The sequence below is a fragment of the Topomyia yanbarensis genome, chromosome 1, assembly GCF_030247195.1.
Source record: "Topomyia yanbarensis strain Yona2022 chromosome 1, ASM3024719v1, whole genome shotgun sequence".
Classification (NCBI taxonomy): Eukaryota; Metazoa; Arthropoda; class Insecta; order Diptera; family Culicidae; genus Topomyia; species Topomyia yanbarensis.
In genome coordinates, this window is record NC_080670.1 from 62,525,241 (window position 1) to 62,546,915 (window position 21,675).

Here is a 21,675-nt window from a genome sequence, read left to right on the forward strand (position 1 = left end):
AAGGCAAGAAATTACCGAATTAGTGAGGCACGTTGCTTAGTATGGTGAAAATAGGCTCATCACCCTATGTCGCGCCACTCCACTGCACATATTGCAGCCACTACGCGATAATTTGATATAACTAGTTTGTGCCCTGACGGTCTGAGTTCAATCCCAGCCGAAGTTGTTTAGATTTTTCTGAGGTGAAAATAAATTGTGGTCACGCCTTCCTTCGGAAGAGAAATAAAGCCGTTGGTCCCCGGTCCATGGTAATTGTAAACGTAAAAGATTACAGCTTCAGAACTGTGTTGATCAGTTAAGATTTCGTCAGAAAAAATTGATGATGTTGGCGAAATAAGCCCCCTCATGTTACATATCTATGGGATGGTATACCAGTTCGTTCGTTGACATCGCTCCAGCAGCTTTCGCGGTTGCGAAGCGTTTGGTATATTTGTAGCGTTTCAAAGTAGAGTTGAACCAATTGGATAGATTATTTGGTCGGTGTTAAGTCAGACCGGACTAAGTCGCAAAACATCAAAAATGAGATAACGATAACACCGGATAAAGAATTTCTTCAGCTACATTCGACTTAACACCGACCATTTCACGGTGTATAATCGCAGGTATGAATTGATCAATAGTATATGACACAGCATGCATCCATAACTTAGTGGCAGCGTTGCACTCGCTATTGGATAATGTGAGAACACTGACCATGAAAACAAATAAGAGATGCCCTCAAGGCGGAGTTTTATCACTCTTATTGTGGTCATTAGTTGTAGACGGGAATGGGAACGAAGTGATTGGATTTGCAGATGATGTTGTAATCCTCGTGCGAGGAAAATGGTATTTCAAATATAATGCCATCTACATAAAACTTCATTTCGAAGGAGTATAAAAAGGAGGGCCTGAAAATAAATCGCTCCAAAACAATAATGATCCCATTTACTCAAAAAAAGAAAATATTCCAACAGTAATTGAAATGTCCTGTGAGGCAAAGTATCTGGGATTGACACAAGATAAATAATTAAACTGGACTTCACATATTGAGCAAGCTATAAACAAGGTGTACAGACGAAGAATTTAAAAAATGGGGTCTCAGACCAAATATGGTTCACTCTACAATAGTCAAGCCAAGAATAACAGTGCCCAAAAACAAAAGAGACATGAACTCAAAAAATAGGTAAACTTCAAAGGCTTGCTTGTGGAGCGATGACCGGTGCCATGCGAAGCATTAGATGCAATGTTGCATTTGGGTACGGGTATTTTTATCCGATACCCGTCCCGAACCCGTACCCATAGGAATCGGGCCGAGCTCGGGTTTTGTTATCACCAGGCACGGGTCGGGTCGGGAACATTGCAAAATATTTATTCCCGGGTACGGGTCGGGTCGGGTTTTCTTCGAAACATTTCGCACTTACCCGTATAAATGTTTTTGTAAGTTTGGATGTCTCTTTTCCAAAAATATCAAAAGTTGATAACATCCTCACAGAAAAATATTAAAACAAGCATAATGTTCCCATTTTTATATTCAAAACTTCGTCCTATAGGTGAGCGTGTATCGAGTAAACAGGAGTTCAACATCTAAAAAATATCATTTTGAAAAATTTTGCTCTGTTATGAAACGGGGAAAAAATTAACGTTTTTGTGAAGTCTGTCGACGATTTTTGAAGTATTAATCTTGTAAATTTTCTTTTTTTAAGTTTCGGTGTATTTTTGGGAAACATTTATCGAAATATTGCCATTTCACAATTTATTACATTCGGAAAGCAAAAAAAAGTGCATGAGAACGATATATATATATATATATATATATATATATATATATATATATATATATATATATATATATATATATATATATATATATATATATATATATATATATATATATATATATATATATATATATATATATATATATATATATATATATATATATATATATATATATATATATATATATATATATATATATATATATATATATATATATATATATATATATATATATATATATATATATATATATATATATAATATGCAGATAAATTGCACCATATTCAATTGCAGGATAACTTAATAAATTACAAAATAATTGTGACGGACAGAAGTTGAGTGGTTTTGATGTTTGTTTAGATGATTTTTTGGAAGAATTGATCTGATCGAAAATTCGCTAAAAGAAATCTCTTATAAGCTCACTAACTAACTAACATGTGATGTCGCCGACATGAATCTTGATCTGTGGTATTTCTGGCTTTCGTTGACACCAATAATGATTTATGCCGATATATAAACTAATAAGAAGAGAGCCCAGCCTAGTTCGCGAAAGACGTAGGTTTGCGGTGTCACTTTTTCTTCGTTTGTATTAGACAGATGGCGCTATTTCTCGTTTTTTACTTTAAGTAATGTAAAAATACATTGTCATATGTGTTTTTATTGTATTACATTTTGGTTTATAGAATTTATAGGTGACAGTTTTCAAACATAAATAATTAATTTTCTTAATTTTTTAGAGTTTTTGTTATTTACTGTGAGTTATGACGTGTTTGAATCTATTACGTGAATGATTATATTTTTGATAGTGCACAACCTACTTAAATCAAGAGGTAAAAAATGAGAGCACCGCCGTTTAGCCCGGGCTCCCATACTCTTTCGAGTCCAATAGGTTGTATTTATTTATTGGAATTCATGTTCGGACCGTGTAAGGCAATTCTTTTCAACCGATTCGGGTCCAGATTTTTTTCATGCCCGTCGGTTCGTGTTTTATATTTTTATAAAATTCGGGTATGGGTCGGGTTCACGTCGGGTCGGGTACGTCTACCAAAAAACCCATACTCCAGTACCCTCACTGAATCTGATCGGAAAAGTGCAAATTTGGCTTTAACCGATGGATTGCAAACCGATGCTATTTGCATTATTCTATTCGCGGTCTTCGACGAAATCAACCATGATATCGCCACAGCCAAACTAAGCAAATTCGGTGTTTATGGATAATTTGTTCACTGGTTTCATGTCTACCTCGATTGGAGGCAATTCCAAATCAGCACTAAAAACCCCATTCCTCGCTACATTCGGCATCCCGCAAGAAAGCCTTCTCAGCCCAGTAACGTTTCTCTTCTATTTTAATGACCCCAATATGAACTAAAATAACTTTTCCTTTCTTTCACCGACGACATAAGGATTTTTCGACGAATACCGGAATAAAGATTATGCTGAATTTCTTCAGAGTGAACTTTTGTATGTCATGTGATCCAAACAGAATGGTTTTAAACCCGAGCAAAAACACAATTGTCACGTTCGCGCGGAAGTGTATTCCGATTCAATCCAACCACAGATAACATACGTTTAGGCTATCTGAATCGCTTTATTGCGCATTTTTTCGAATTGTTCGTTATTTGGAATTCTTACTACCAGAGCGCGGTTCATATAAAATGTATATTTCCATGAATTTGTGCACATACCTGCAAAAAACTTCACGGGTTTAGGTATGTTTCAGCTTAAATCACATTGCGATAACCCATTTTGTAGACAGAGCAAATCGTGTTCCAAGGTCTTCGTTCCATTAACCATCCCCGCGGATTTTAGCTTTACAATAACACTCCTGGCAGAAAGTAAGAAATCGACACGTTTATGCATTGCCTTGATTGTTACATATACATTGAAATTTGTAGACTCACTAGTTTTTCAGTTTGCTTCCTTCCTATTTATCTCAATCCTATACAAGTGTATTAGGGTAACGCATATGCATAACTCCTATAATTGCCATTTAGCGAAAGAAAAAATGGAAGAAAATAACCAGCTGGCACCGGATTGACCTCATTGCTGCTGTCTTTTTGAGTTTTTGATCTAGTGGTGTTTCACGAAGTAAAATTGCCTGTTGCCAATGTTGTATTTATGAAGATATGGAGTCGTTTCTAGAACGCCGTTTGATACGTTAAAGGAGCAGTACTGGCGCGTATACTAACTACCTCGAACGAAAAAATGCCATTTTTGATGGTCGTGAACTAATCTTGCACTATCGAACAGAAATATCAATGGAAGTGCAGTTTTTTTCACTTCTGCTCTAAAGTGCAAAAAGTGCGAAACCAGTGAACGGAACTACCCTGGTGCACATATATCGAAAACTGCATAATATTCAACCGAGGCTGTCAGCGAGTTCTTAACTGAAACGACCACTTTAATTGGCCTCCGTCGACATTAATTTGGCCTTATCAAGCCGTAACGCGGATGGCGTCGTGAACACTGTCGAATAGGAATTGACAAACATGAATAGGAATTGACAAACAGCAACTGATGTTGCTGCACATGTTTATGATCCAAACCTAACTTTAATCCTCCATCCAGCCTAACAGAAACTAGACTCTATATTCATAAGAGAAACTTAACATGTAATTTCCACGACTGAACGATTCTTAAATCAATTCAATTTAAAAAAATAGTTCAAATACTCTTTTGAGCTGATCACTTTATTCACTAATTACACACGTTGTACAAGTATCGAAAAATACGGATGAAGGAAAAAATCTAACCATTTTTGGGGAAAACAGTGGAAAATTTCTAGGTAATCTGAGAGCACATACGTGTTGCGTCTGAATCGAATGGATGTTCAAACCGGATTGCCAACATGACAGTCAAAATTAAATGTGTGCAAAAGAAAGATTTACTTTTATTTTCTTCATGCTCTCTATATTTTGCATCGTCTCCGAGTTAAACAATCCGGATTTAAGAAAAAATTAAAAGCAATCGTTAGTTTATACCCGCTATCGGTCCGCCGGTTTGATCATCCCAAAAACCCACATCGGATACTAGATCCTGCCATTTTGATAACATTTAGTAAATTTAAAAACAAAATTGTTTTGTTCCTCGAACTATAGTATAGGGTAGACGAGCCCTTATTCATCTCACTAGTCAGGATGTCACACTATTTCGCCGATAACTCGGATTACAGTGAATGGTTTGCGCTAAAATAGGTATCAACATCTTCGCTTTTTTCTTAAGAACAGTACCACAAAAAATCTGGCTTGGAAAATGTAAAATACTCGCGTTTGAACGAAGCGAAAAGTCGAGTACTACGCTCCCTTATTCATCCTACCATTTGGGCTAATTCGTTGAATATTCGATGAATTAGGGCACAGTAACCCTACACAGAAAAAAGCGCAAAAATGCGTTTTCATGATGCGCATGGCATCAAGAATATATGAACTGATCATTCATTTGATAAACGGTAGTTCGAAAATATCATTGCAGCGGTTAAGGTATATAGCTATTTTAACCTAAGGGTCATTCGCCAATATTGGGGTCCCAAACACACAAAAATATAATAAACTTGACCTGCGTCAAAACAAATAAAAACTGTAAATTTTGAAAGGACCCGTGAAAATTTCTACCACAATCGGATGTTGTTGTTCCACTCGGAAAAAATAGATAAAAAAATTAGCTAATATTAGAAGGTAAGACTGTTACTATCAGCGTATCAGCTACGACAATTAAATCGCGATTACGGATTATTTACCACCCCACGAAGAATCACGTTACATAACTTTCGTTTTCATCCTTCACGTTATTGTACGTACATGTAGAACAGACCATATAACTGCATCAGAAGGTTTGACCGAAAACGATAAACTCGGCACAATGCACGATGGTGGAAAAATAAAACGGGAAAACGTCGCATTACGCCCCCTTCACTTCAGCGCGGTAGTGAATATTTATTTTTAGTGTGTTACCCGTATCGACGTCCTGCTGCCACTAGTTCGCGCCAGGTGTGTGCGCACATTAGATTTGACCAAAGTAGCACAAAAAAATACTTTGAAGAACACGATGACGCAAGTGTGCACACCCCCAACACTTCAAAATGTTTCTTTCAAACAGGTCATCATTTACAATAGAGATAATTCCTTAGCTTATCTGTAGATTGAAAGTTGCACGTTTAAGTGAAACGCCGTTTCACAACAGGTGCTAATGAAGTGGAATTCCTGCCATCTGATGATTTTTGATAAGTTTGATTGTCATTGGACTGTCTTTCAGAATTCATTTTAGTGTCAGTGATAACGAGGTTTAATGCGCCACGTGTTTTTTCGAGTACAGCGCGTACGCAACATTTATATCTGCTACTGACAATTCATAACGTCTTGACTAGTAACCCATTTAGGGTACACTCATATTTGATCAAGCTTTCAATGAGCTCATCTGTGATAAGGCCTTCAATAATGATGATAATAATAATTCCATTGCCATCATTTTCGTAGATCATTTCAGAATGCATCCCTTATTGATACCCTGCGCAACCCTATTCATTCAGACTGCCCTCTAGTATGTTACCTATATGCTATTGTTATTAGTTGAAACGCTGCCAAAACGTGATTCAACTACATTTAGATGAAGGCCGGTCAACTGATTCTCTAGACGTTTGGGATCGTGATGCAGTGTCTGCTGCATCAGTATTATATCACCCCGTGCGAGTTTGATGAGAATTATACCGGTTTTGAGCATGTCTTAGAAGGGGTGTATTTCTGGGAAATATATCATACGGTGTTCCGCCTATTGTAACCCTATTCATATTACGATTTGAGCTGCAACTGAATCTCTGATCAACCCATTCCTTACACGTGATGTCATGCGGTATTATCAGACGTGACGTGACGTGTGCAATCGTGTCGTAATAGCTTGCTTGAACATACATCGAACTGGTTTTTATATTTAATTAAGAAAGAATGAATTTAGCTGTCTCTGGTGTATAAATCATTACAATTTTTAAACTGTCAAAACACGTTTTTCTCGTTTTTTCGCGCAGTGAATAGGTTAACGCGTTAATTAAAAAAAAAAAACAGGATGAAAATTGGGCTACCCGAGTGTTCGTAGCGCTTCAACAGGAGCATTTCAAAACGTTCATCTCAATTCACGCATTCCATCGACAATAAGCCGAGGAATCAACGAAATAATGCGGTACCCTCCCTAGTAGAGTCAAAGTAGGTTCATTACCTTATGTACCGAATTAGAAAATGAACCTAGTTTAGACTATCAAACAGCTGCCATCGTGTCTCGCCAGATCATTTGCGCGAAAAGAAAGTCTGCTGTAATTGGTTTACCTATATTACAAACGATTTGACATCTAACGTATCGATTTTGCTTGTTTGCTTTCAGGTATCCGTTTCTCACTCGATGTGTCACGAGACGAGGTGAAGGCCTTGTCCGCTTTGATGACCTTTAAGTGTGCCTGCGTTGATGTGCCATTCGGTGGTGCTAAGGCTGGTGTGAAGATCGACCCGAAGCAGTATTCTGAGCATGAGTTGGAAAAAATCACCCGCCGTTTCGCACTGGAACTGGCAAAGAAGGGCTTCATTGGACCGGGCATTGATGTACCGGCTCCGGATATGGGTACGGGTGAACGTGAAATGTCATGGATTGCAGATACCTACGCTAAAACGATTGGCCATCTGGACATAAATGCTCACGCTTGTGTCACTGGCAAACCCATCAACCAGGGCGGTATCCATGGACGTGTCTCGGCTACTGGACGTGGTGTGTTCCACGGATTGGCGAACTTTATCAGTGAGGCTAACTACATGGCTATGATCGGTACTACTCCTGGTTGGGGCGGTAAGACCTTCATCGTTCAAGGTTTCGGTAATGTCGGTCTTCACTCGTGCCGTTACCTGTGCCGAGCTGGAGCTACTTGCATCGGTATAATTGAGCACGATGGATCTATCTACAATCCAGAGGGAATTGACCCTAAGGTAGTGTCAACAGTAAACATTATTATTCATATCCGATAACCATAATTTCTCTCGTTCCGAAGGCTTTGGAAGATTATAAGAACGAAAATGGAACCATCGTGGGCTTCCCAGGGGCTAAGCCTTACCAAGGCGAGAACCTGATGTACGAACAGTGTGATATTCTAATCCCGGCTGCTGTCGAAAAAGTCATCACTAGTGAAAATGCTGGAAAAATTAATGCCAAGGTTTGCTTTCACACATTTAGGCCATAATCCAGTTAAAACATATTCATTTTGCCTATAGATTATCGCCGAGGCTGCCAACGGTCCCACGACTCCGGCCGCCGATAAAATCCTGATCGATCGTAATATTCTAGTTATCCCTGATCTGTACATCAACGCCGGTGGTGTAACTGTGTCATTCTTCGAGTGGCTCAAGAACCTGAACCACGTCTCGTACGGTCGTCTGACGTTTAAATATGAACGCGAGTCCAACTACCACCTGCTCGGTGAGTACTGCTAAAGCTAGCCGTACCTATATCAAAAACTATTTAAAATATTAATTTGCAGTATCGCTTGCACCGTTGGTTGTTTTGTTTACGCGCTTTTTATTTGGGTTTGCTGTAGGTTTTGGTTTCGGGGTTATGGGTTCAAATGTATTTATTCAGCATCCTATAACCTTTGCACTCTTACCAATCATTTAGATTATGATACTTGCTACGGTTTATTTTTCGTTTACTCATCTGTGTTGTACATGTGCCGTTTATTACTACAGTAAAATCTTACATTAAGAAGTCAGCGACTAACGGGAATAACTATTGGCTTAAACTATAAACCGTAAAGCAGGATAGAGATCATAAATGAGTTTGGTAAGGGAAATGAGGAGCAAGACGACTACGCTAAGGATATCTTTTCGAGACGCGGTCCTTCTCCTCATTCTCTGACCAATCATCAGTAATAGAATTTCTCTAAAAAATCGTTTAAGTAAAACATTGTTCTTTTTTTGTTAGGGGAAACTTTGTCACTGCGACCACTACTCAGGTTATCTTTTGTGGTTGCCCCTGTTTGCTCCAAATGTTACAAATTGCCCGAATCCAATGTAGTTGGAAGCGAGTTGTTTGTTTGTCCACATGTGTCATCCTAACCGTGTAGTAATAATATACTGTAGCTGAGGATCCGTTTGGGACTGGTATGCCATAACTCGTGAGGCGTCATAAGATGCCTTCCGAAGTACCGCTCCCTTCGAAGAAATAGTACTGCTTAATGGCAGAGAATATGTTCCGAGCTCTCAGGCTCGTAGTTACAGAATCTATAAATGTCATCTTGGCTTTTGCCAATATTTTTCAGATGATACTTAACAGTATAATGTCCCGTAAATAAACCTGTGATTACACGTAAATCTTTTCTTTTTAGATCCATTAGTTTTTTGGCTCTCGTTATATCTGGATGTATTAATTTCTTAGCTTGTCGAGCGCCTTATACGTTACGCCAGTCGTTTAGTAGTGGGTCTCTTGACCAAGCCGTAAGTTCTAGTTTGATGGCACAGGTAGATATGCCTAGAAATGGTTCAAGTCCAACAAACATGGCTAATTCGTTACCATCGATTCCTTTGTGGCCATGAACCCAGAACATCATTACTTTATTCCGGGTTGCCAGTTGTTGTAAAGATGTGATGAACTCCCAAACCAGCTTGGACTCACATTTCGTCGACCTTAATGCCGAAAATATTGCGATTTTTGGTTGTCTGTAGTTTCTTTTCCTACAAACCTCCAAGCAGGTGTATATTGCACATACCTCTGTATGGATAACTGAAGGCCACCCATTGATATCGCTTCTTTAATTCTTGGACCGTAGACTCCCGAGCCAGTCAGCTCTGCCATTGTAGAACCATCCGTATTGAATGATATTGTACCTTGAGTAAGTAGAGGACGCCTACATCCCACATCAGACGATCCACTATGTGGACCTCATATGAGATATCGAAGTTCGGTTTAGTCTCCATTTTATCTTGAACTGTTATCAAGAGTCTTGACCACTATTTGATGGGGATTTAAATGGTCACCTGAATATAATAAAGGAACTCAAACTAAACCCTGTCTTGACTCAAGACAGGGTTTAGTTTGAGTTCCTTTATTATATTCAGGTGACCATTTAAATCCCCATCAAATAGTGGTTTATCCTTTAGCACTCTCAGAGAGCCAAGTCTCGCCTCTCTCATAACATGTTTGTGCAATGAAGGTAGATGAAGCATGGCTTCCATAGCTGTAGCCTGTTGTAGACATGCAGTATAGTCCCTGAACTTTAGTTTGTTTAGCTTGGGCGGTATTTTGCTTAACTTTGGGCCACCACCAGGCTTGCGAACTGCTAACATTTATTTTGGCTGGCACCTAAGACAACACAGTCACAGCCAGCGGCGAGCCCAGCTGCCGAGCGCTGCTATAGCCGTTCAGTGTCTGAATGAGTGCTGTGTGTTACCGTGAGAGGTATGACACACGCAAGCGAATTAGGGTACAGTCATTTCGTAGCACTCATGTACAGAAGCCGAAGGTTTGGTTGTTTCTGAGTGGCGATGTACAGTAATGTGCTCAGAGGGTAAAGTTAGGTGCTTCGGGAATGTTACGAGTTCGATATGTTGTGACAGCAGCATATCTGAACTGTTTTGCTATCCATAACCGTGATGTCATAACATTTTTCTCCCGACAGCTGGGAGGGAATGTATTGGGCAATATAGAAAGAGGAAGTGTGCCAAAATAGAGTGGGAGAATGGTCAGCTATTATTTATTTTTTGTTGGCGATGCACAATTTGATTGTTTAAGAAGATTGAAAATAATCTAAGATTATTTTCTTAACCGATATGTGTCCAACAAAAAACTCCTTCAACAGGCCGACGAGGGTACCCGGGTACCCACAAATTGAAATGCTCATAACTATGGCTTTCTTTAACCGATTTGGACACTTTTAGATGTTTTGGATTGAGGAACTCGTCCACTTTTTTATTCAGTAAAATTTAACCGGATGAATGAACCTGGTTCTTGGTAATCCGGATTTTCCGGAGTAATGTTCTAGTGCTAGAGTATGATTTGTAAATTTTGATAATGTCCTAGCAATAGGAGTATCAAAACTCTTCAAATTGTCTCGGAAGTCTGTTATTTATTGTTAGAGGACCATATAGCAATTTGACCTCAGAATCGCCACACACTGCTCCACGGGAACCTGCTCCGGAATGTCCGTTCCAGGGTCAAATCACCAAATGGTTCCAAATCCACGGGATACAGCATACAGAAGCAATTCCATGAATTTTGATACCCATATTGCCAGCATTCCATTGAAATTCACAAATAGTATCCCAGAACTGGAACATGCTTCCGGGGGGAGAGAGGGGGCGTCAATTTTGGGCAATTTTTGCCTTTTGTAATTTATGAATCGTCTCCAAGTCGTGTGAATTTGAGGAATGATTTAAATTTTCATCTACTTTGTTCACAGCTGAGCAATGTTGCTGTAATCTTTTCGCACTATTTTGTATAAATTACAGTTAAGGGTTTCTATTTATTTTTCTATCGTATGATTGCTCTGTTTCTTATATTGAGATGAGAGTTAAATCAGTTATACACATGGAGTGGTGAACCCATTCTCAGTATATTCTCATCTAAACTTTACCCATTTGAAACCGTTGCTTATCATCTTTGTTTCACTTATTATCTCAAATGGGGTGCGCGTTCAAGTTACCATTTCGCTTAAACACATCTATTCGATAATTAACAAGCCACTTTTGTTACTTATATCTTTCTTATGAAATAAGTAAAGGGATGAATACCAATCTATATGAATTCCTGATCGTTAATTGATACGAAAATTGTTTCGTGTAAGTTGACTAGATTGGCTAGCATTATGTTACGTGCTATGTTATTTCTATTCAATTTCCACAAACATTGCCATTGTATGTTGGGGTAAGGGGTTCAGCATGAAGAAAAAACACTTTTTGCAAAAGTTTTTTAGAACTTTTCGTGAAGCGAATTGATCAAAACTTTTGTAATATCGACAAACGACGCGGTGATGAAGCTTTTTGTAGAACGTCTCTGGAAAAAACATGATTTGCGTTTTTACTTTCCATTCAAAAACTACTTAAGCAATTTCTTTCAAACACATTCTAGGTAAAAAATACCTAAACCCTACGTTGAGTTTTTAAGCTATTTTTTGATTAAGGGGGTGTTTAATCATAAAAAGGCGGAATTTTTCGTCAAAAATAGAAATTTTTATTTAAAACTAGCTAATACCCATCGCGCGTTGCTGCAACTTTCAACGAAATAGGAGGAAAACACAATTTGTTCCGAAGCGTCATCTGGCGCGCAGACAATCCCCATTCAATAGCACACAAACACGCTCCACAACAAATGCCTATGTATGATTTTTTATGGCGCTTGTTATTGCTATTGAAATGATACATTATAATGTACAAAAGTTTTGATCAATTCGCTTCACGCAAAGTTCTAAAAAAATCGCAAAAAGTGTTTTTTCACGCTGAAACCCTTACCCCTTAATCATAATTAACTCCAGGCTTTTTTATCGTTAGGTGAAATCAATTTCTTTAATTGTAGCAGTCCAGTTACGGTACCCCAATTGTTGTTTATAGCTGTGATCTTCCACTTCTTCAGCTCCATTTTGAGGGCACTCGATGAGAATCCACAGAATTGTTCTGGTCCGATAAAATTAGTGGAAGACCCTCTTCTTACTAACTCCTCGGCTTTTTCATTCCCTGCAACTCCACAATTTCCTGGAACCCAGTATAGATTGACATGATTTTTCTCCGCCAGTTGTCGGAGTGCAAGGATGGACTCCCATATTAGTTTTGAGCGACATGTAGGAGCCCTTAGGGCATTTAGTGCTGCTTGACTATCTGAGAAATTGCAGATATTTGAATACTGGTATCTTCTCTTGGAAATTTGGGTACCATTACCACAAAGATAAAAAATCATTGACAAAAGACGTTGATCCCATCTTTAGAGATACAAAAATATTATTGCGTTGAGACCAGCAGTGAAAAACGTGTTTCTAATAGATAAAATCTCCCAATTTCATGCATATCGATATCTGGAGAAGACTGAAATTCATTTCAGTACTAGAATATTATTTTTTTATTATTCAAAACATGATAAAATCATGAGAGATCACGGAGTGTTCATTTTAAACGCAAGATGTTTTTAGTAATCCAATAAGGATGTAACCTTTTTTACGATGAAAAAGTGAGAAAAATTTGAATTCCAAAGGTGATAAAGATTGATAAAGCAATGATTTTATTATATCTAAGGTATAGTTTTTTGATAGTACATTTTTCGTAGTAAAAAAACAAAGGAAGGTTTATAAAACTTATTGGTAATTGGTAGAGCCACAGATAACAGACGCTTAGGCTAGAATAAAATTTCTTCAAAAACCTGTGTAAAGATTCGCTAAAGTACGAGAATAACTAATTACGAACAATTGTGGAAAAATGAAGATCGGTTACCTAATTTTATGGCAATCGTAATCATGTAAAAAATATTTAGGAGAAAAAACATTTCGAGAAAATCCAGTTTAATGTTTCAAGTAATCGCTGCTCATGGTAAGCGAAATGCGAAAATCTTTTGTCGGACCTCCATGAAATTTTTAAAAAATATTCTCGGTGTACTTTCAAATTGATTTTTTTTTTTCAATTCAATCAATATAAAAAAGATATGTAACATAGTTCCGAACTCTTTCACCACTGGGTTAGTTTATTTATATAATGTCGTGCAAGTTACAAGTCGAAACTAACTACCGTGTGATGTAACAGTCCTTGCTGATGTTTAAAAGTTATTTTGAAAATTTTACTGATTGAACATTTTCGGAAAAATTCGTGGTGAAATTTAACGTTACTTTCGGCATTTTAATCCATTCGAAGATAATTGAAAGATCCCATCTCACTATTAGATACAATAAAGCGGTTCTTGGTAGGTGCACTTGCAAATAAATCGTATAGTTTTAAAATCAAATTTTCTCTCCCTCCCCCTTTTAATATATCAGTAATCACATGATTGAACACCCATAAACATTCGGTAATCTGGTCTTAGCAACATCCAAAGTAACACTGATAAGCCAAGTGAACAGGTTACTAAAGTACTGTTTTGCTTACATGAGCTCCAGAGACAGAAAGCGAAAATAAAAGAAACGAAAATTTCCGCAGCACAGCGAAGCGATGATGTAGCATGTGTGTGTTATTATTTGGTGAGCGCCGATAGGCAAAACTAATCCCAAAGCATAGCGTAAACTAAACTGTCGGGCTCATTGGTGACAGCATGGGAAAAGAGTAGCTGTTTACCACAACGGGTCTATCTCGGACTCGGGAGAAAAAGACAGCTTACAGAACAGAACGAACATAACATTCCCGAATGGAAATGTTATGAGATCCATGACATTTCCAGTCGCTGCTGTTGCAGTACTGGGCAGTCGGCAGCTGCCGCCAGTTGCGTTGTATGATTGTCTGCTCATTCGTGTCGTTCTCCGGTACATTTCGCAAGCCTGGCCACCACACAATCGAGGAATAAGTTAATTGTGGTCTGGCGATGGTCGTGTAGGACCAGTGAGCCATCCTCGGTTTGAGACCCCAAGTTTTCCCGAAGACGCACGCCCACAGTGCTGTTGTTGCTTTATTAACGGCGTATGTCAGGTGCGAGTTCCAATTTAGTTTTCTGTCTAGGATAACACCTAGGTGTTTCGCTTCTTCTGCGTAGTTGATTGTAGTTCCACCAACTTTAGTTTTTTCCTATTGGAAAACGGTACAATAACCGTTTTTGCAGGGTTCACGTTGAGTCGCTCTTTGAAACACCATGTCATGATGAACTTCAGCGCTAATTGAATCCGTTCGCATAGTACAGATTCATGTTTTCCCCTCACAATTAGGACTATGTCATCTGCATATCCAACAATCTCGAAACCTATTTCAGTCAGATCATTGAGAATATCGTCCACCACTAGTGACCAGAGCAGGGGTGATAGCACGCCTCTCTGGGGACAGCCTCTATTGGCTGTTATAGTTGCTTTCGTGTCTCCCAACGTTGCTGTGATCTCTTGGCTCCACTCCTCCTTTTGCCAGGGCCTTGTGAATTGATATATAGGACGTATTATCAAAAGCACTCTCGACGTCAAGAAAAGCGAAAATTGCTATTTCTTTGAAATCGAGGGTTTTCTCAATAAGTGTCACTAAGGTAGGGCTGTTTTCGTAGATTTGCCTTTTTGATGTGCAAACTGGTACTTGTTTAGCAGAACTTTCGATAAGTGCTCCGTTCGAATATGGTGGTCCAGCAGTTTTTCCATCAATTTCAGAAGTGTCGATGTCAAACTAATAGGTCTAAAGGCCTTGGGCAGTGTCAAGTCTTTTTTACCTGTTTTTGGAATAAATATTACCATAACTTCTCTCCAGCTTATAGGTGTGTGCCCAAGCATAAGACTGGATCTCAAGATGTTTAGTAGTCCGGAAGAATTATGTCTGCCGATTTTTGCAGAATTATTGGATAAATGTTATCAGGGCCGGGGGATTTGTAGGGTTCGAAGGTGTTGATAGCCCATTTAATTAGAGATGGTGTAAAAATCTGACAGGCCAGTTTCTGCGTCATCGCTGCTGCAGGCTTGCTATGATCAGAAATCCGTCGTGAGGTGCACCGTGATGGGTCATCCACAGGAGCTTTTATAGTCCATGCTTGTCGAGAACTTCCACGTTCGGCGAAGACCGGTCCCCCTTCAACTGGCACATTCTAGCCTTTCCGAATACGTAGTTCATCTCGTTGTTTTGGGAGGTTATCAGTAGCACTGAAGCCTCGTCTACCTCCAACAGGAGCTCTACCGTTTTAAGGACCGTAGTTCTCTTCCGTCCGAAATTGTCGGAGGATGTTCAATGTTGTCGGGCAAATACCCGATGTAGTGCTTGTTTTGGAATCTGCGACGCTTCAACGGCTTCCAATGAAGCGCATTCCAAGGTGTGATTTAGTTTAGTCTAGGATCCTGTCCTTTGATCTTTTTATGTTGGGCCTCCTTCCTGCACCCATTATTGTTCGGCGGCTCCGTGTCCGTCTAACGCTGTCGCTTGGATGGTGCCTTCCCTATTGGAATTTTTGCCAACTCTAGCGCTTCCTCACCAGCCACCCATAGCGTTTCTTCGGTTCGGATCCCAGTCCTAGTTTTACGTAGGATTGGGATTCGAAATGTTGAGAATCCAAACCCACCCCACACCCTCGCCATTCATTGGCACCCTCTCATTCCGATGCTACAGCAGAAGCCTGATAGCACACAACCAACGCCGGTCTAACGACCAAATGTCATCAATAGACTTACGTGAAGGCATGAGATTGGAAGCTTGTGAGTACGATGTTATTTTATTTGACGGCACAGCTGTTGTTAGTCACCTCTTACGACATGGGGAACAGAAACCCAGTGGGTAATTATTTACTGAAGTACTGCGAAAAATTTCAGCCACCACCGCAATGATAGGTGTTTGGAGATAACATTGTGCTCGGTTTTGTACGGTTTTCCATATTGTTTAGAAGAATTCAAGCGGCCCAGCAGCTAAAATGCTTAAGTGATAGGGGATGATAAAAAGATAGCGGAATTGATCAGTGAGGGGTTTGACTGTTGACAAGAAAAACAAAATCATGAAATCTCTCTGTGTTGAAGCGCCTTGGGTGGAGATTGCAATCTGCAGTTAGCGTCACATACAGAAAGTAGAACATGATGTGGTAAAATTTTACATTTGCTCCATATTTGACCGGTGGCAAATACATTGATGCTCCCAAATTGTGTCATGAATGACATGTTGTGCTGTGGAAGAGCTCTCTAGAAATTGGAAAACTATTGATGCTTGTGAGAGCGAGATATCTCAGTATTATTGCCACATTCTAGAACCAAAAGTCAGATTTTGTGTGATATTAACTTAGGAACTTGACAAGTTCCCCCGCTTCAGAAACTGTCCTATTTGGCCAATCTCGCCAAAGCTACTTGGATTGGTCATTAGTAGTATAAACATGAAAATCCAAATAATGATGTATTCATTTTAATATGTTTTATACAATTTTGCATCATGGTGGCACCATTTCATACACACGGAAAAAAATCCGTTCATAAATTCATGAACAAAAGGTCACGATTTCGTGAACTGAACGATTTACGAAAACCGTGACCATTTTCCTGAAATTATGAATAACCTCGTATTCATGACACTATTTGTGTTTTCCAAAAACCAATTCGCCTCTAATATATACATTAGACCTCTCCACATTTTGAAAAGTTTTGAAATATACATGGGTCAGCTCAAATTTTTGTTCTAGGTGTGAATTTAAGAACTTTCGCCAAAAATGGCTTAATTTGGACATGATTTAGAGGCGTTACATTAGAATGTTTGGTTGGGTGACTGTTGTTCCCTGGACATGTTTAGTTTTTGTTGTGATTCTTGTTCATGATTTAGAAATACACAGTCGACAGTCAAATGTTGTTCATGATTTCAATAGCTTATTCGCGATTCTTGTAAATTCTCATGGCGTTAGCGGGATTAAAGTTCATGATTTCAAGATCTTGGTCGCGATTTTGGTAACTTCTGTTCATATTATGGTGATGTTTTAGTCATGAATAGATCAATTCATGTTCATGATTTCAGGATATTGGTCACGATTTTAGATATTTTTGACATTAGTTGTGTGATTTGTGTTCATGATTTCAGGATCTTAGTCACGATTTTCGTAATTTCTGGTCATGTTATCATGATATTTTATCTTAGAGCTTACTTTCAAAGTGTAATGTAACTAATGTTCATTATTAATGTTACTAATGGTTTTTTTACTCGGAATAACGTTACAATATGAACTGGATCATTAAAATAAGACTCATTCGCGATATCTGGTTCAGTGAACTATATCACGCACTCTATTTTGGGTTCTCAGTGCAGTTTTCGTTTTCTGTCCGGACATCACAATGAACCTTATCAAATAAATAACGATGTTCGACGTTCCAATAGTTTTTTTATATCTACTGCTCGTACCTATTACTGGTCGCTAGCAGCTGGGTATTTTATAAAAAAGTGCATGAAACAAAAATGATTCCACGAATAATACTCCAACTTTTGTGATAGAGTTCACATTAAAATTTCATTACCATGTTGCATGAAATTGTAAATGATTAGGGATATCTTCTAAATATCACAAGCACGCAAATAGATACTAGATAGATCGTAAATCATGAACCAGTTCACGAATACATGACTAATATTTGATGATTTTGTGAACCAATTCACGAGCACGGATATTGGATCGTGACTATTGTATTAGGGATCATGAATTAGTTCATGAGGATTGAATGGATTAATGAATAAAAATTCGAATTTTGTAAAAAAGTTCACGAAAAAATAGCCAAAATAATTTGATTTTGTGAACTATTGTTCCTATAACTATGAAAAAACATGAGTCAACCTCCAAATGTTCATAAAGCTGTGAACTAGTTCTTGGCGGAAACTGTGATTGAAGTTCAGAAAACAAAATCAAATATTTCCACTAATGAAAGCGTTATGCGGGCGTTACTGAAAGGAAATTGAGCAGCCATGATTTTTGGTCATGGTCCTGTTTTCATAACGTAAAAACGTGATTGTTCCAGAATTCATGGAATTTTATTAACGATTTTGAGAACAATTTTTTTCCGCGCAGGAATTTACTGCGTTGCCCACTCTTCAACCTGTAACTTCGGAACCGGAACTCCGATCAATAAAAAAATCAATAGTAGCTTATGCCAACGTTATATCGTTTGTTTGAAACTAGGTTTGTACAAATCGATTCAGCCATCTCTGAAAAAATTGTGTGACATTATTCTACACACACGCTTACGCAGACATTTCTCGATTTCGACAAACTGAGTCGAATAATGTAAAACACTCGATTGGAATGTCGAACTTTGGAGGGATTACATATCGTTTCTTTATATGAGAACGGCCAAAATATAACCACGTTGTGGTCATTTGGAAGCATCATTGTGGAATATTTTATATGCTCATGGCTATTGTTTTTCGCAATCGGCGATTGTTTATCGAATAGAAAATGTTATATACAAAAAGTGTCACTTTTTTACGACGTGTCTATCAACGATTGGTGAATCTGTACCAAATTCATTTCTCGTATATTTAAGCGGTTAACATCGAGCATTGTATAGTACATCATGTCAACTATTGAATCTATGCGAGCACTTTACTATTTTCCCAGCGGCCGTTGGCAACTAATCTTGGCATTTAGCGTGTCAATATTTACATAGATAGACCCAACATATTGTACAGAGCCGCGTGTTTTCGTTCGGTAGTTCTGATTTCTGTTTCTTTTTACACGTTCTTTTCTTTTCTCTCTTTCTCCTCCCATATAGCCTCTATCCAGGAATCACTAGAAAGATCCATTAATGAGAAACGTAAAGTACCACAATTGACAATCATCAGTTGAAAAGGGCAATACGCAAACACCAACCTGCACAAAAGTCCTTCGTTCATCATCACCTTTCCGACTTTGCTGTAGTACATACAACACTTACACAAATACACTCATACATACACCCACACACTATGCCTGTTCCATTGATCAGATCAGTTTCTTTACGTTGTTGTTTTTTCTTCATTACCTGCCATAGCCCCCACCGTAACATTTGTTGAATGTCGACTTTGTATTGTTTAGCTCTTACATATAAAATGCAACACTACCCGAACGAAAAACACACACTTTGCTACACTTTCTCTTTTATCTGTCAGTACTTAACACAGTATGAGATGCTGAAAAACATGTGAAAAATTCACACGTTTGCTTATAATGTGTGGTAATTCTAGTTGTCGAATATAACCACTGTGTTTACTTTAGACTAGGAATAGTACATACTTTAGAGAATGTCTTGTGATTGACAACTAATTTAATCCGAATAACTGACTTGTTTATTTCGGTAAATAAGTTAGAATAATGGTAAAACATTATCAATGTATGCTGGACCACCACCAAATTTTCTATTCATATGTTCGCGGACATATGAATGATAAGTATTTGTGTCTCGCCAGCGTTCATGAGTTAGGGATACTTGGGACATTCGGGTACTGGTTAAAAGGTTTGTATAGCATGGGTATAGTCCGCAATATTGTGTCCCTTGTAAGTCTGGCGGGATTAGACAAAATGCTTTATATAACCGATAGACAATGTTGTTAGTATCGAGTCATGTTTGTGTTAATTTTTATGCATGTAATCGCTTTTCTTCTAATCATTCTGTTCTACCCTGCTTATCGTACTTAACTAATTGCCTTACCTCCACCTCAAGTTCGATCAATGGTTAACTAACGGAAGATATTCTTCCCGGTCGTTTTCTTTTTTCTTTCTTCACCCTATACTCTTTCCTCACATCGCAGAATCGGTGCAAGCATCGCTGGAGAGACGCTTCGGCAATGTGGGCGGTAAAATCCCGGTCACCCCATCGGAGGCTTTCCAGAAACGTATCTCCGGTGCCTCGGAAAAGGATATTGTCCATTCCGGTCTGGATTACACCATGGAGCGCTCGGCTCGTGCCATCATGAAGACCGCCATGAAATATAATCTCGGGCTTGATCTGCGCTCGGCTGCGTACGTTAACTCGATCGAGAAAATCTTCGAGACCTACAGGGATGCAGGACTTGCCTTTTAATAAAGAGCGCGCGCAAGACACGAAAAGCTAAAGCAAAACAACAAGGAAAGCAACCGAAACACTGTTTATGATTGTGGTATCGCAGCCCTCGCCAGGCTGTCTGGAATCCAAAAGTAACCAACTGAAACTGCCACAATCCGATATTTCAAAGTTACTTAATACTGTTCGATCTTAAGCTTAAAGTATCACGTCTCAAATTAAGCAAGTAAATAGTGCAACCACGAAGATAGTTACGGCTAAAAGTTAGGAAGCAAGCAACACACATTTTATGTGACGTGTTTATTGAGTTATTCTATTATTGTTACAGTTTGAAGAACCAAAATCGTTTTAAGTTTGTCTTCTTTGACAATGCAAGTTATTAAACCCAATTTATGTTTCGTCGGGCGAAATCATCGCCAGAATGCGTATTTTCCTTCTTCTAGGTTAAGCTCAATTTATGTTGATGTTGTCTGTTTTTTTTCGACTAACGGGGATTACAACTGATCGTGATGGACTCGTACTTTTGTGCTATTCACTTACCGTAACGTACTCAAGTAGAAGACAACTACCTTGCTGGAGTGTACCACGCAAAAATGTTTGTACTTACGAAATGCCACTTTTTTGGTAATTTATTACAGACCGGCTTGGTTTCCGATAAGTGTATGAAAGCGCAGTTGCACGAGCCTTTCTACTCTTTTTATGAGCACGAAGCTACGCCTAGGATAACGATCAAAGGCTGATATTGCTGAAAAGCGATTTCACTTAAATACATGTATACTGTACTTAGCTATAGGAAAGCAACAACATATTTTTCCCGAAATGCTAACAAAAATGGAACACCGTCTAGATACAGTAAAATCGGAAATAAAAGCACTTTAATAGTAAGGATTAACACGATGAACTATTGTACTAGCTGAAGATGAATGTTAGAACTGTAAAAGAACGTCCCGTTTTTACGATGCGTGCGGTATACGGGGTTCATAGTTGTGAAACTCTCGAAGGGTAATAGAGGATGATATTTGGGGCAGAAATTGTTCTGAATATGCCATTAAATCTCAATTGTTACAGAGTTGTTGAACTTGTTTGTATGAATATCCGTAAAACTATGCTTTGTATTGTCTTGTTTTTGGTTCCATTTGCTACATAATGCCTCCATGTCTGACAATTCATTGAATTTAGTAACCTTTTAGCGGGGAAGCAGTCAAAAGATAGTGTTTTTGAATTTAAGAATAAACAGCAATTATGATTATACAAAAGATGAAGAACGGTCACGGTTGCAGAACGGTCCATAATTCGTTCTCCAACATCCTATTTCC

At 38.5% G+C, this 21,675-nt stretch overlaps 1 protein-coding gene across 3 annotated transcripts in view; it reads left to right on the top strand.

The window, feature by feature from the left end:
- The window catches only part of LOC131677771 (glutamate dehydrogenase, mitochondrial), a 36,550-nt gene extending 15,290 nt beyond the window's left edge, over nucleotides 1-21,260 (top strand). For 2 of the 3 annotated variants that reach the window (XM_058957802.1, XM_058957801.1), the window contains exons 3-7: nucleotides 7,126-7,718; nucleotides 7,781-7,942; nucleotides 8,001-8,205; nucleotides 19,094-19,135; nucleotides 20,109-21,260. In XM_058957802.1, the coding sequence (XP_058813785.1) occupies nucleotides 7,126-7,718; nucleotides 7,781-7,942; nucleotides 8,001-8,205; nucleotides 19,094-19,135; nucleotides 20,109-20,380 (1,274 nt within the window). In that variant the 3' untranslated portion in view covers nucleotides 20,381-21,260. The remainder of the gene's footprint in view (nucleotides 1-7,125; nucleotides 7,719-7,780; nucleotides 7,943-8,000; nucleotides 8,206-19,093; nucleotides 19,136-20,108) is intronic. The other variant, XM_058957804.1, reaches the window with a different exon arrangement.
- The last annotated feature ends 415 nt before the right edge of the window (nucleotides 21,261-21,675 follow it).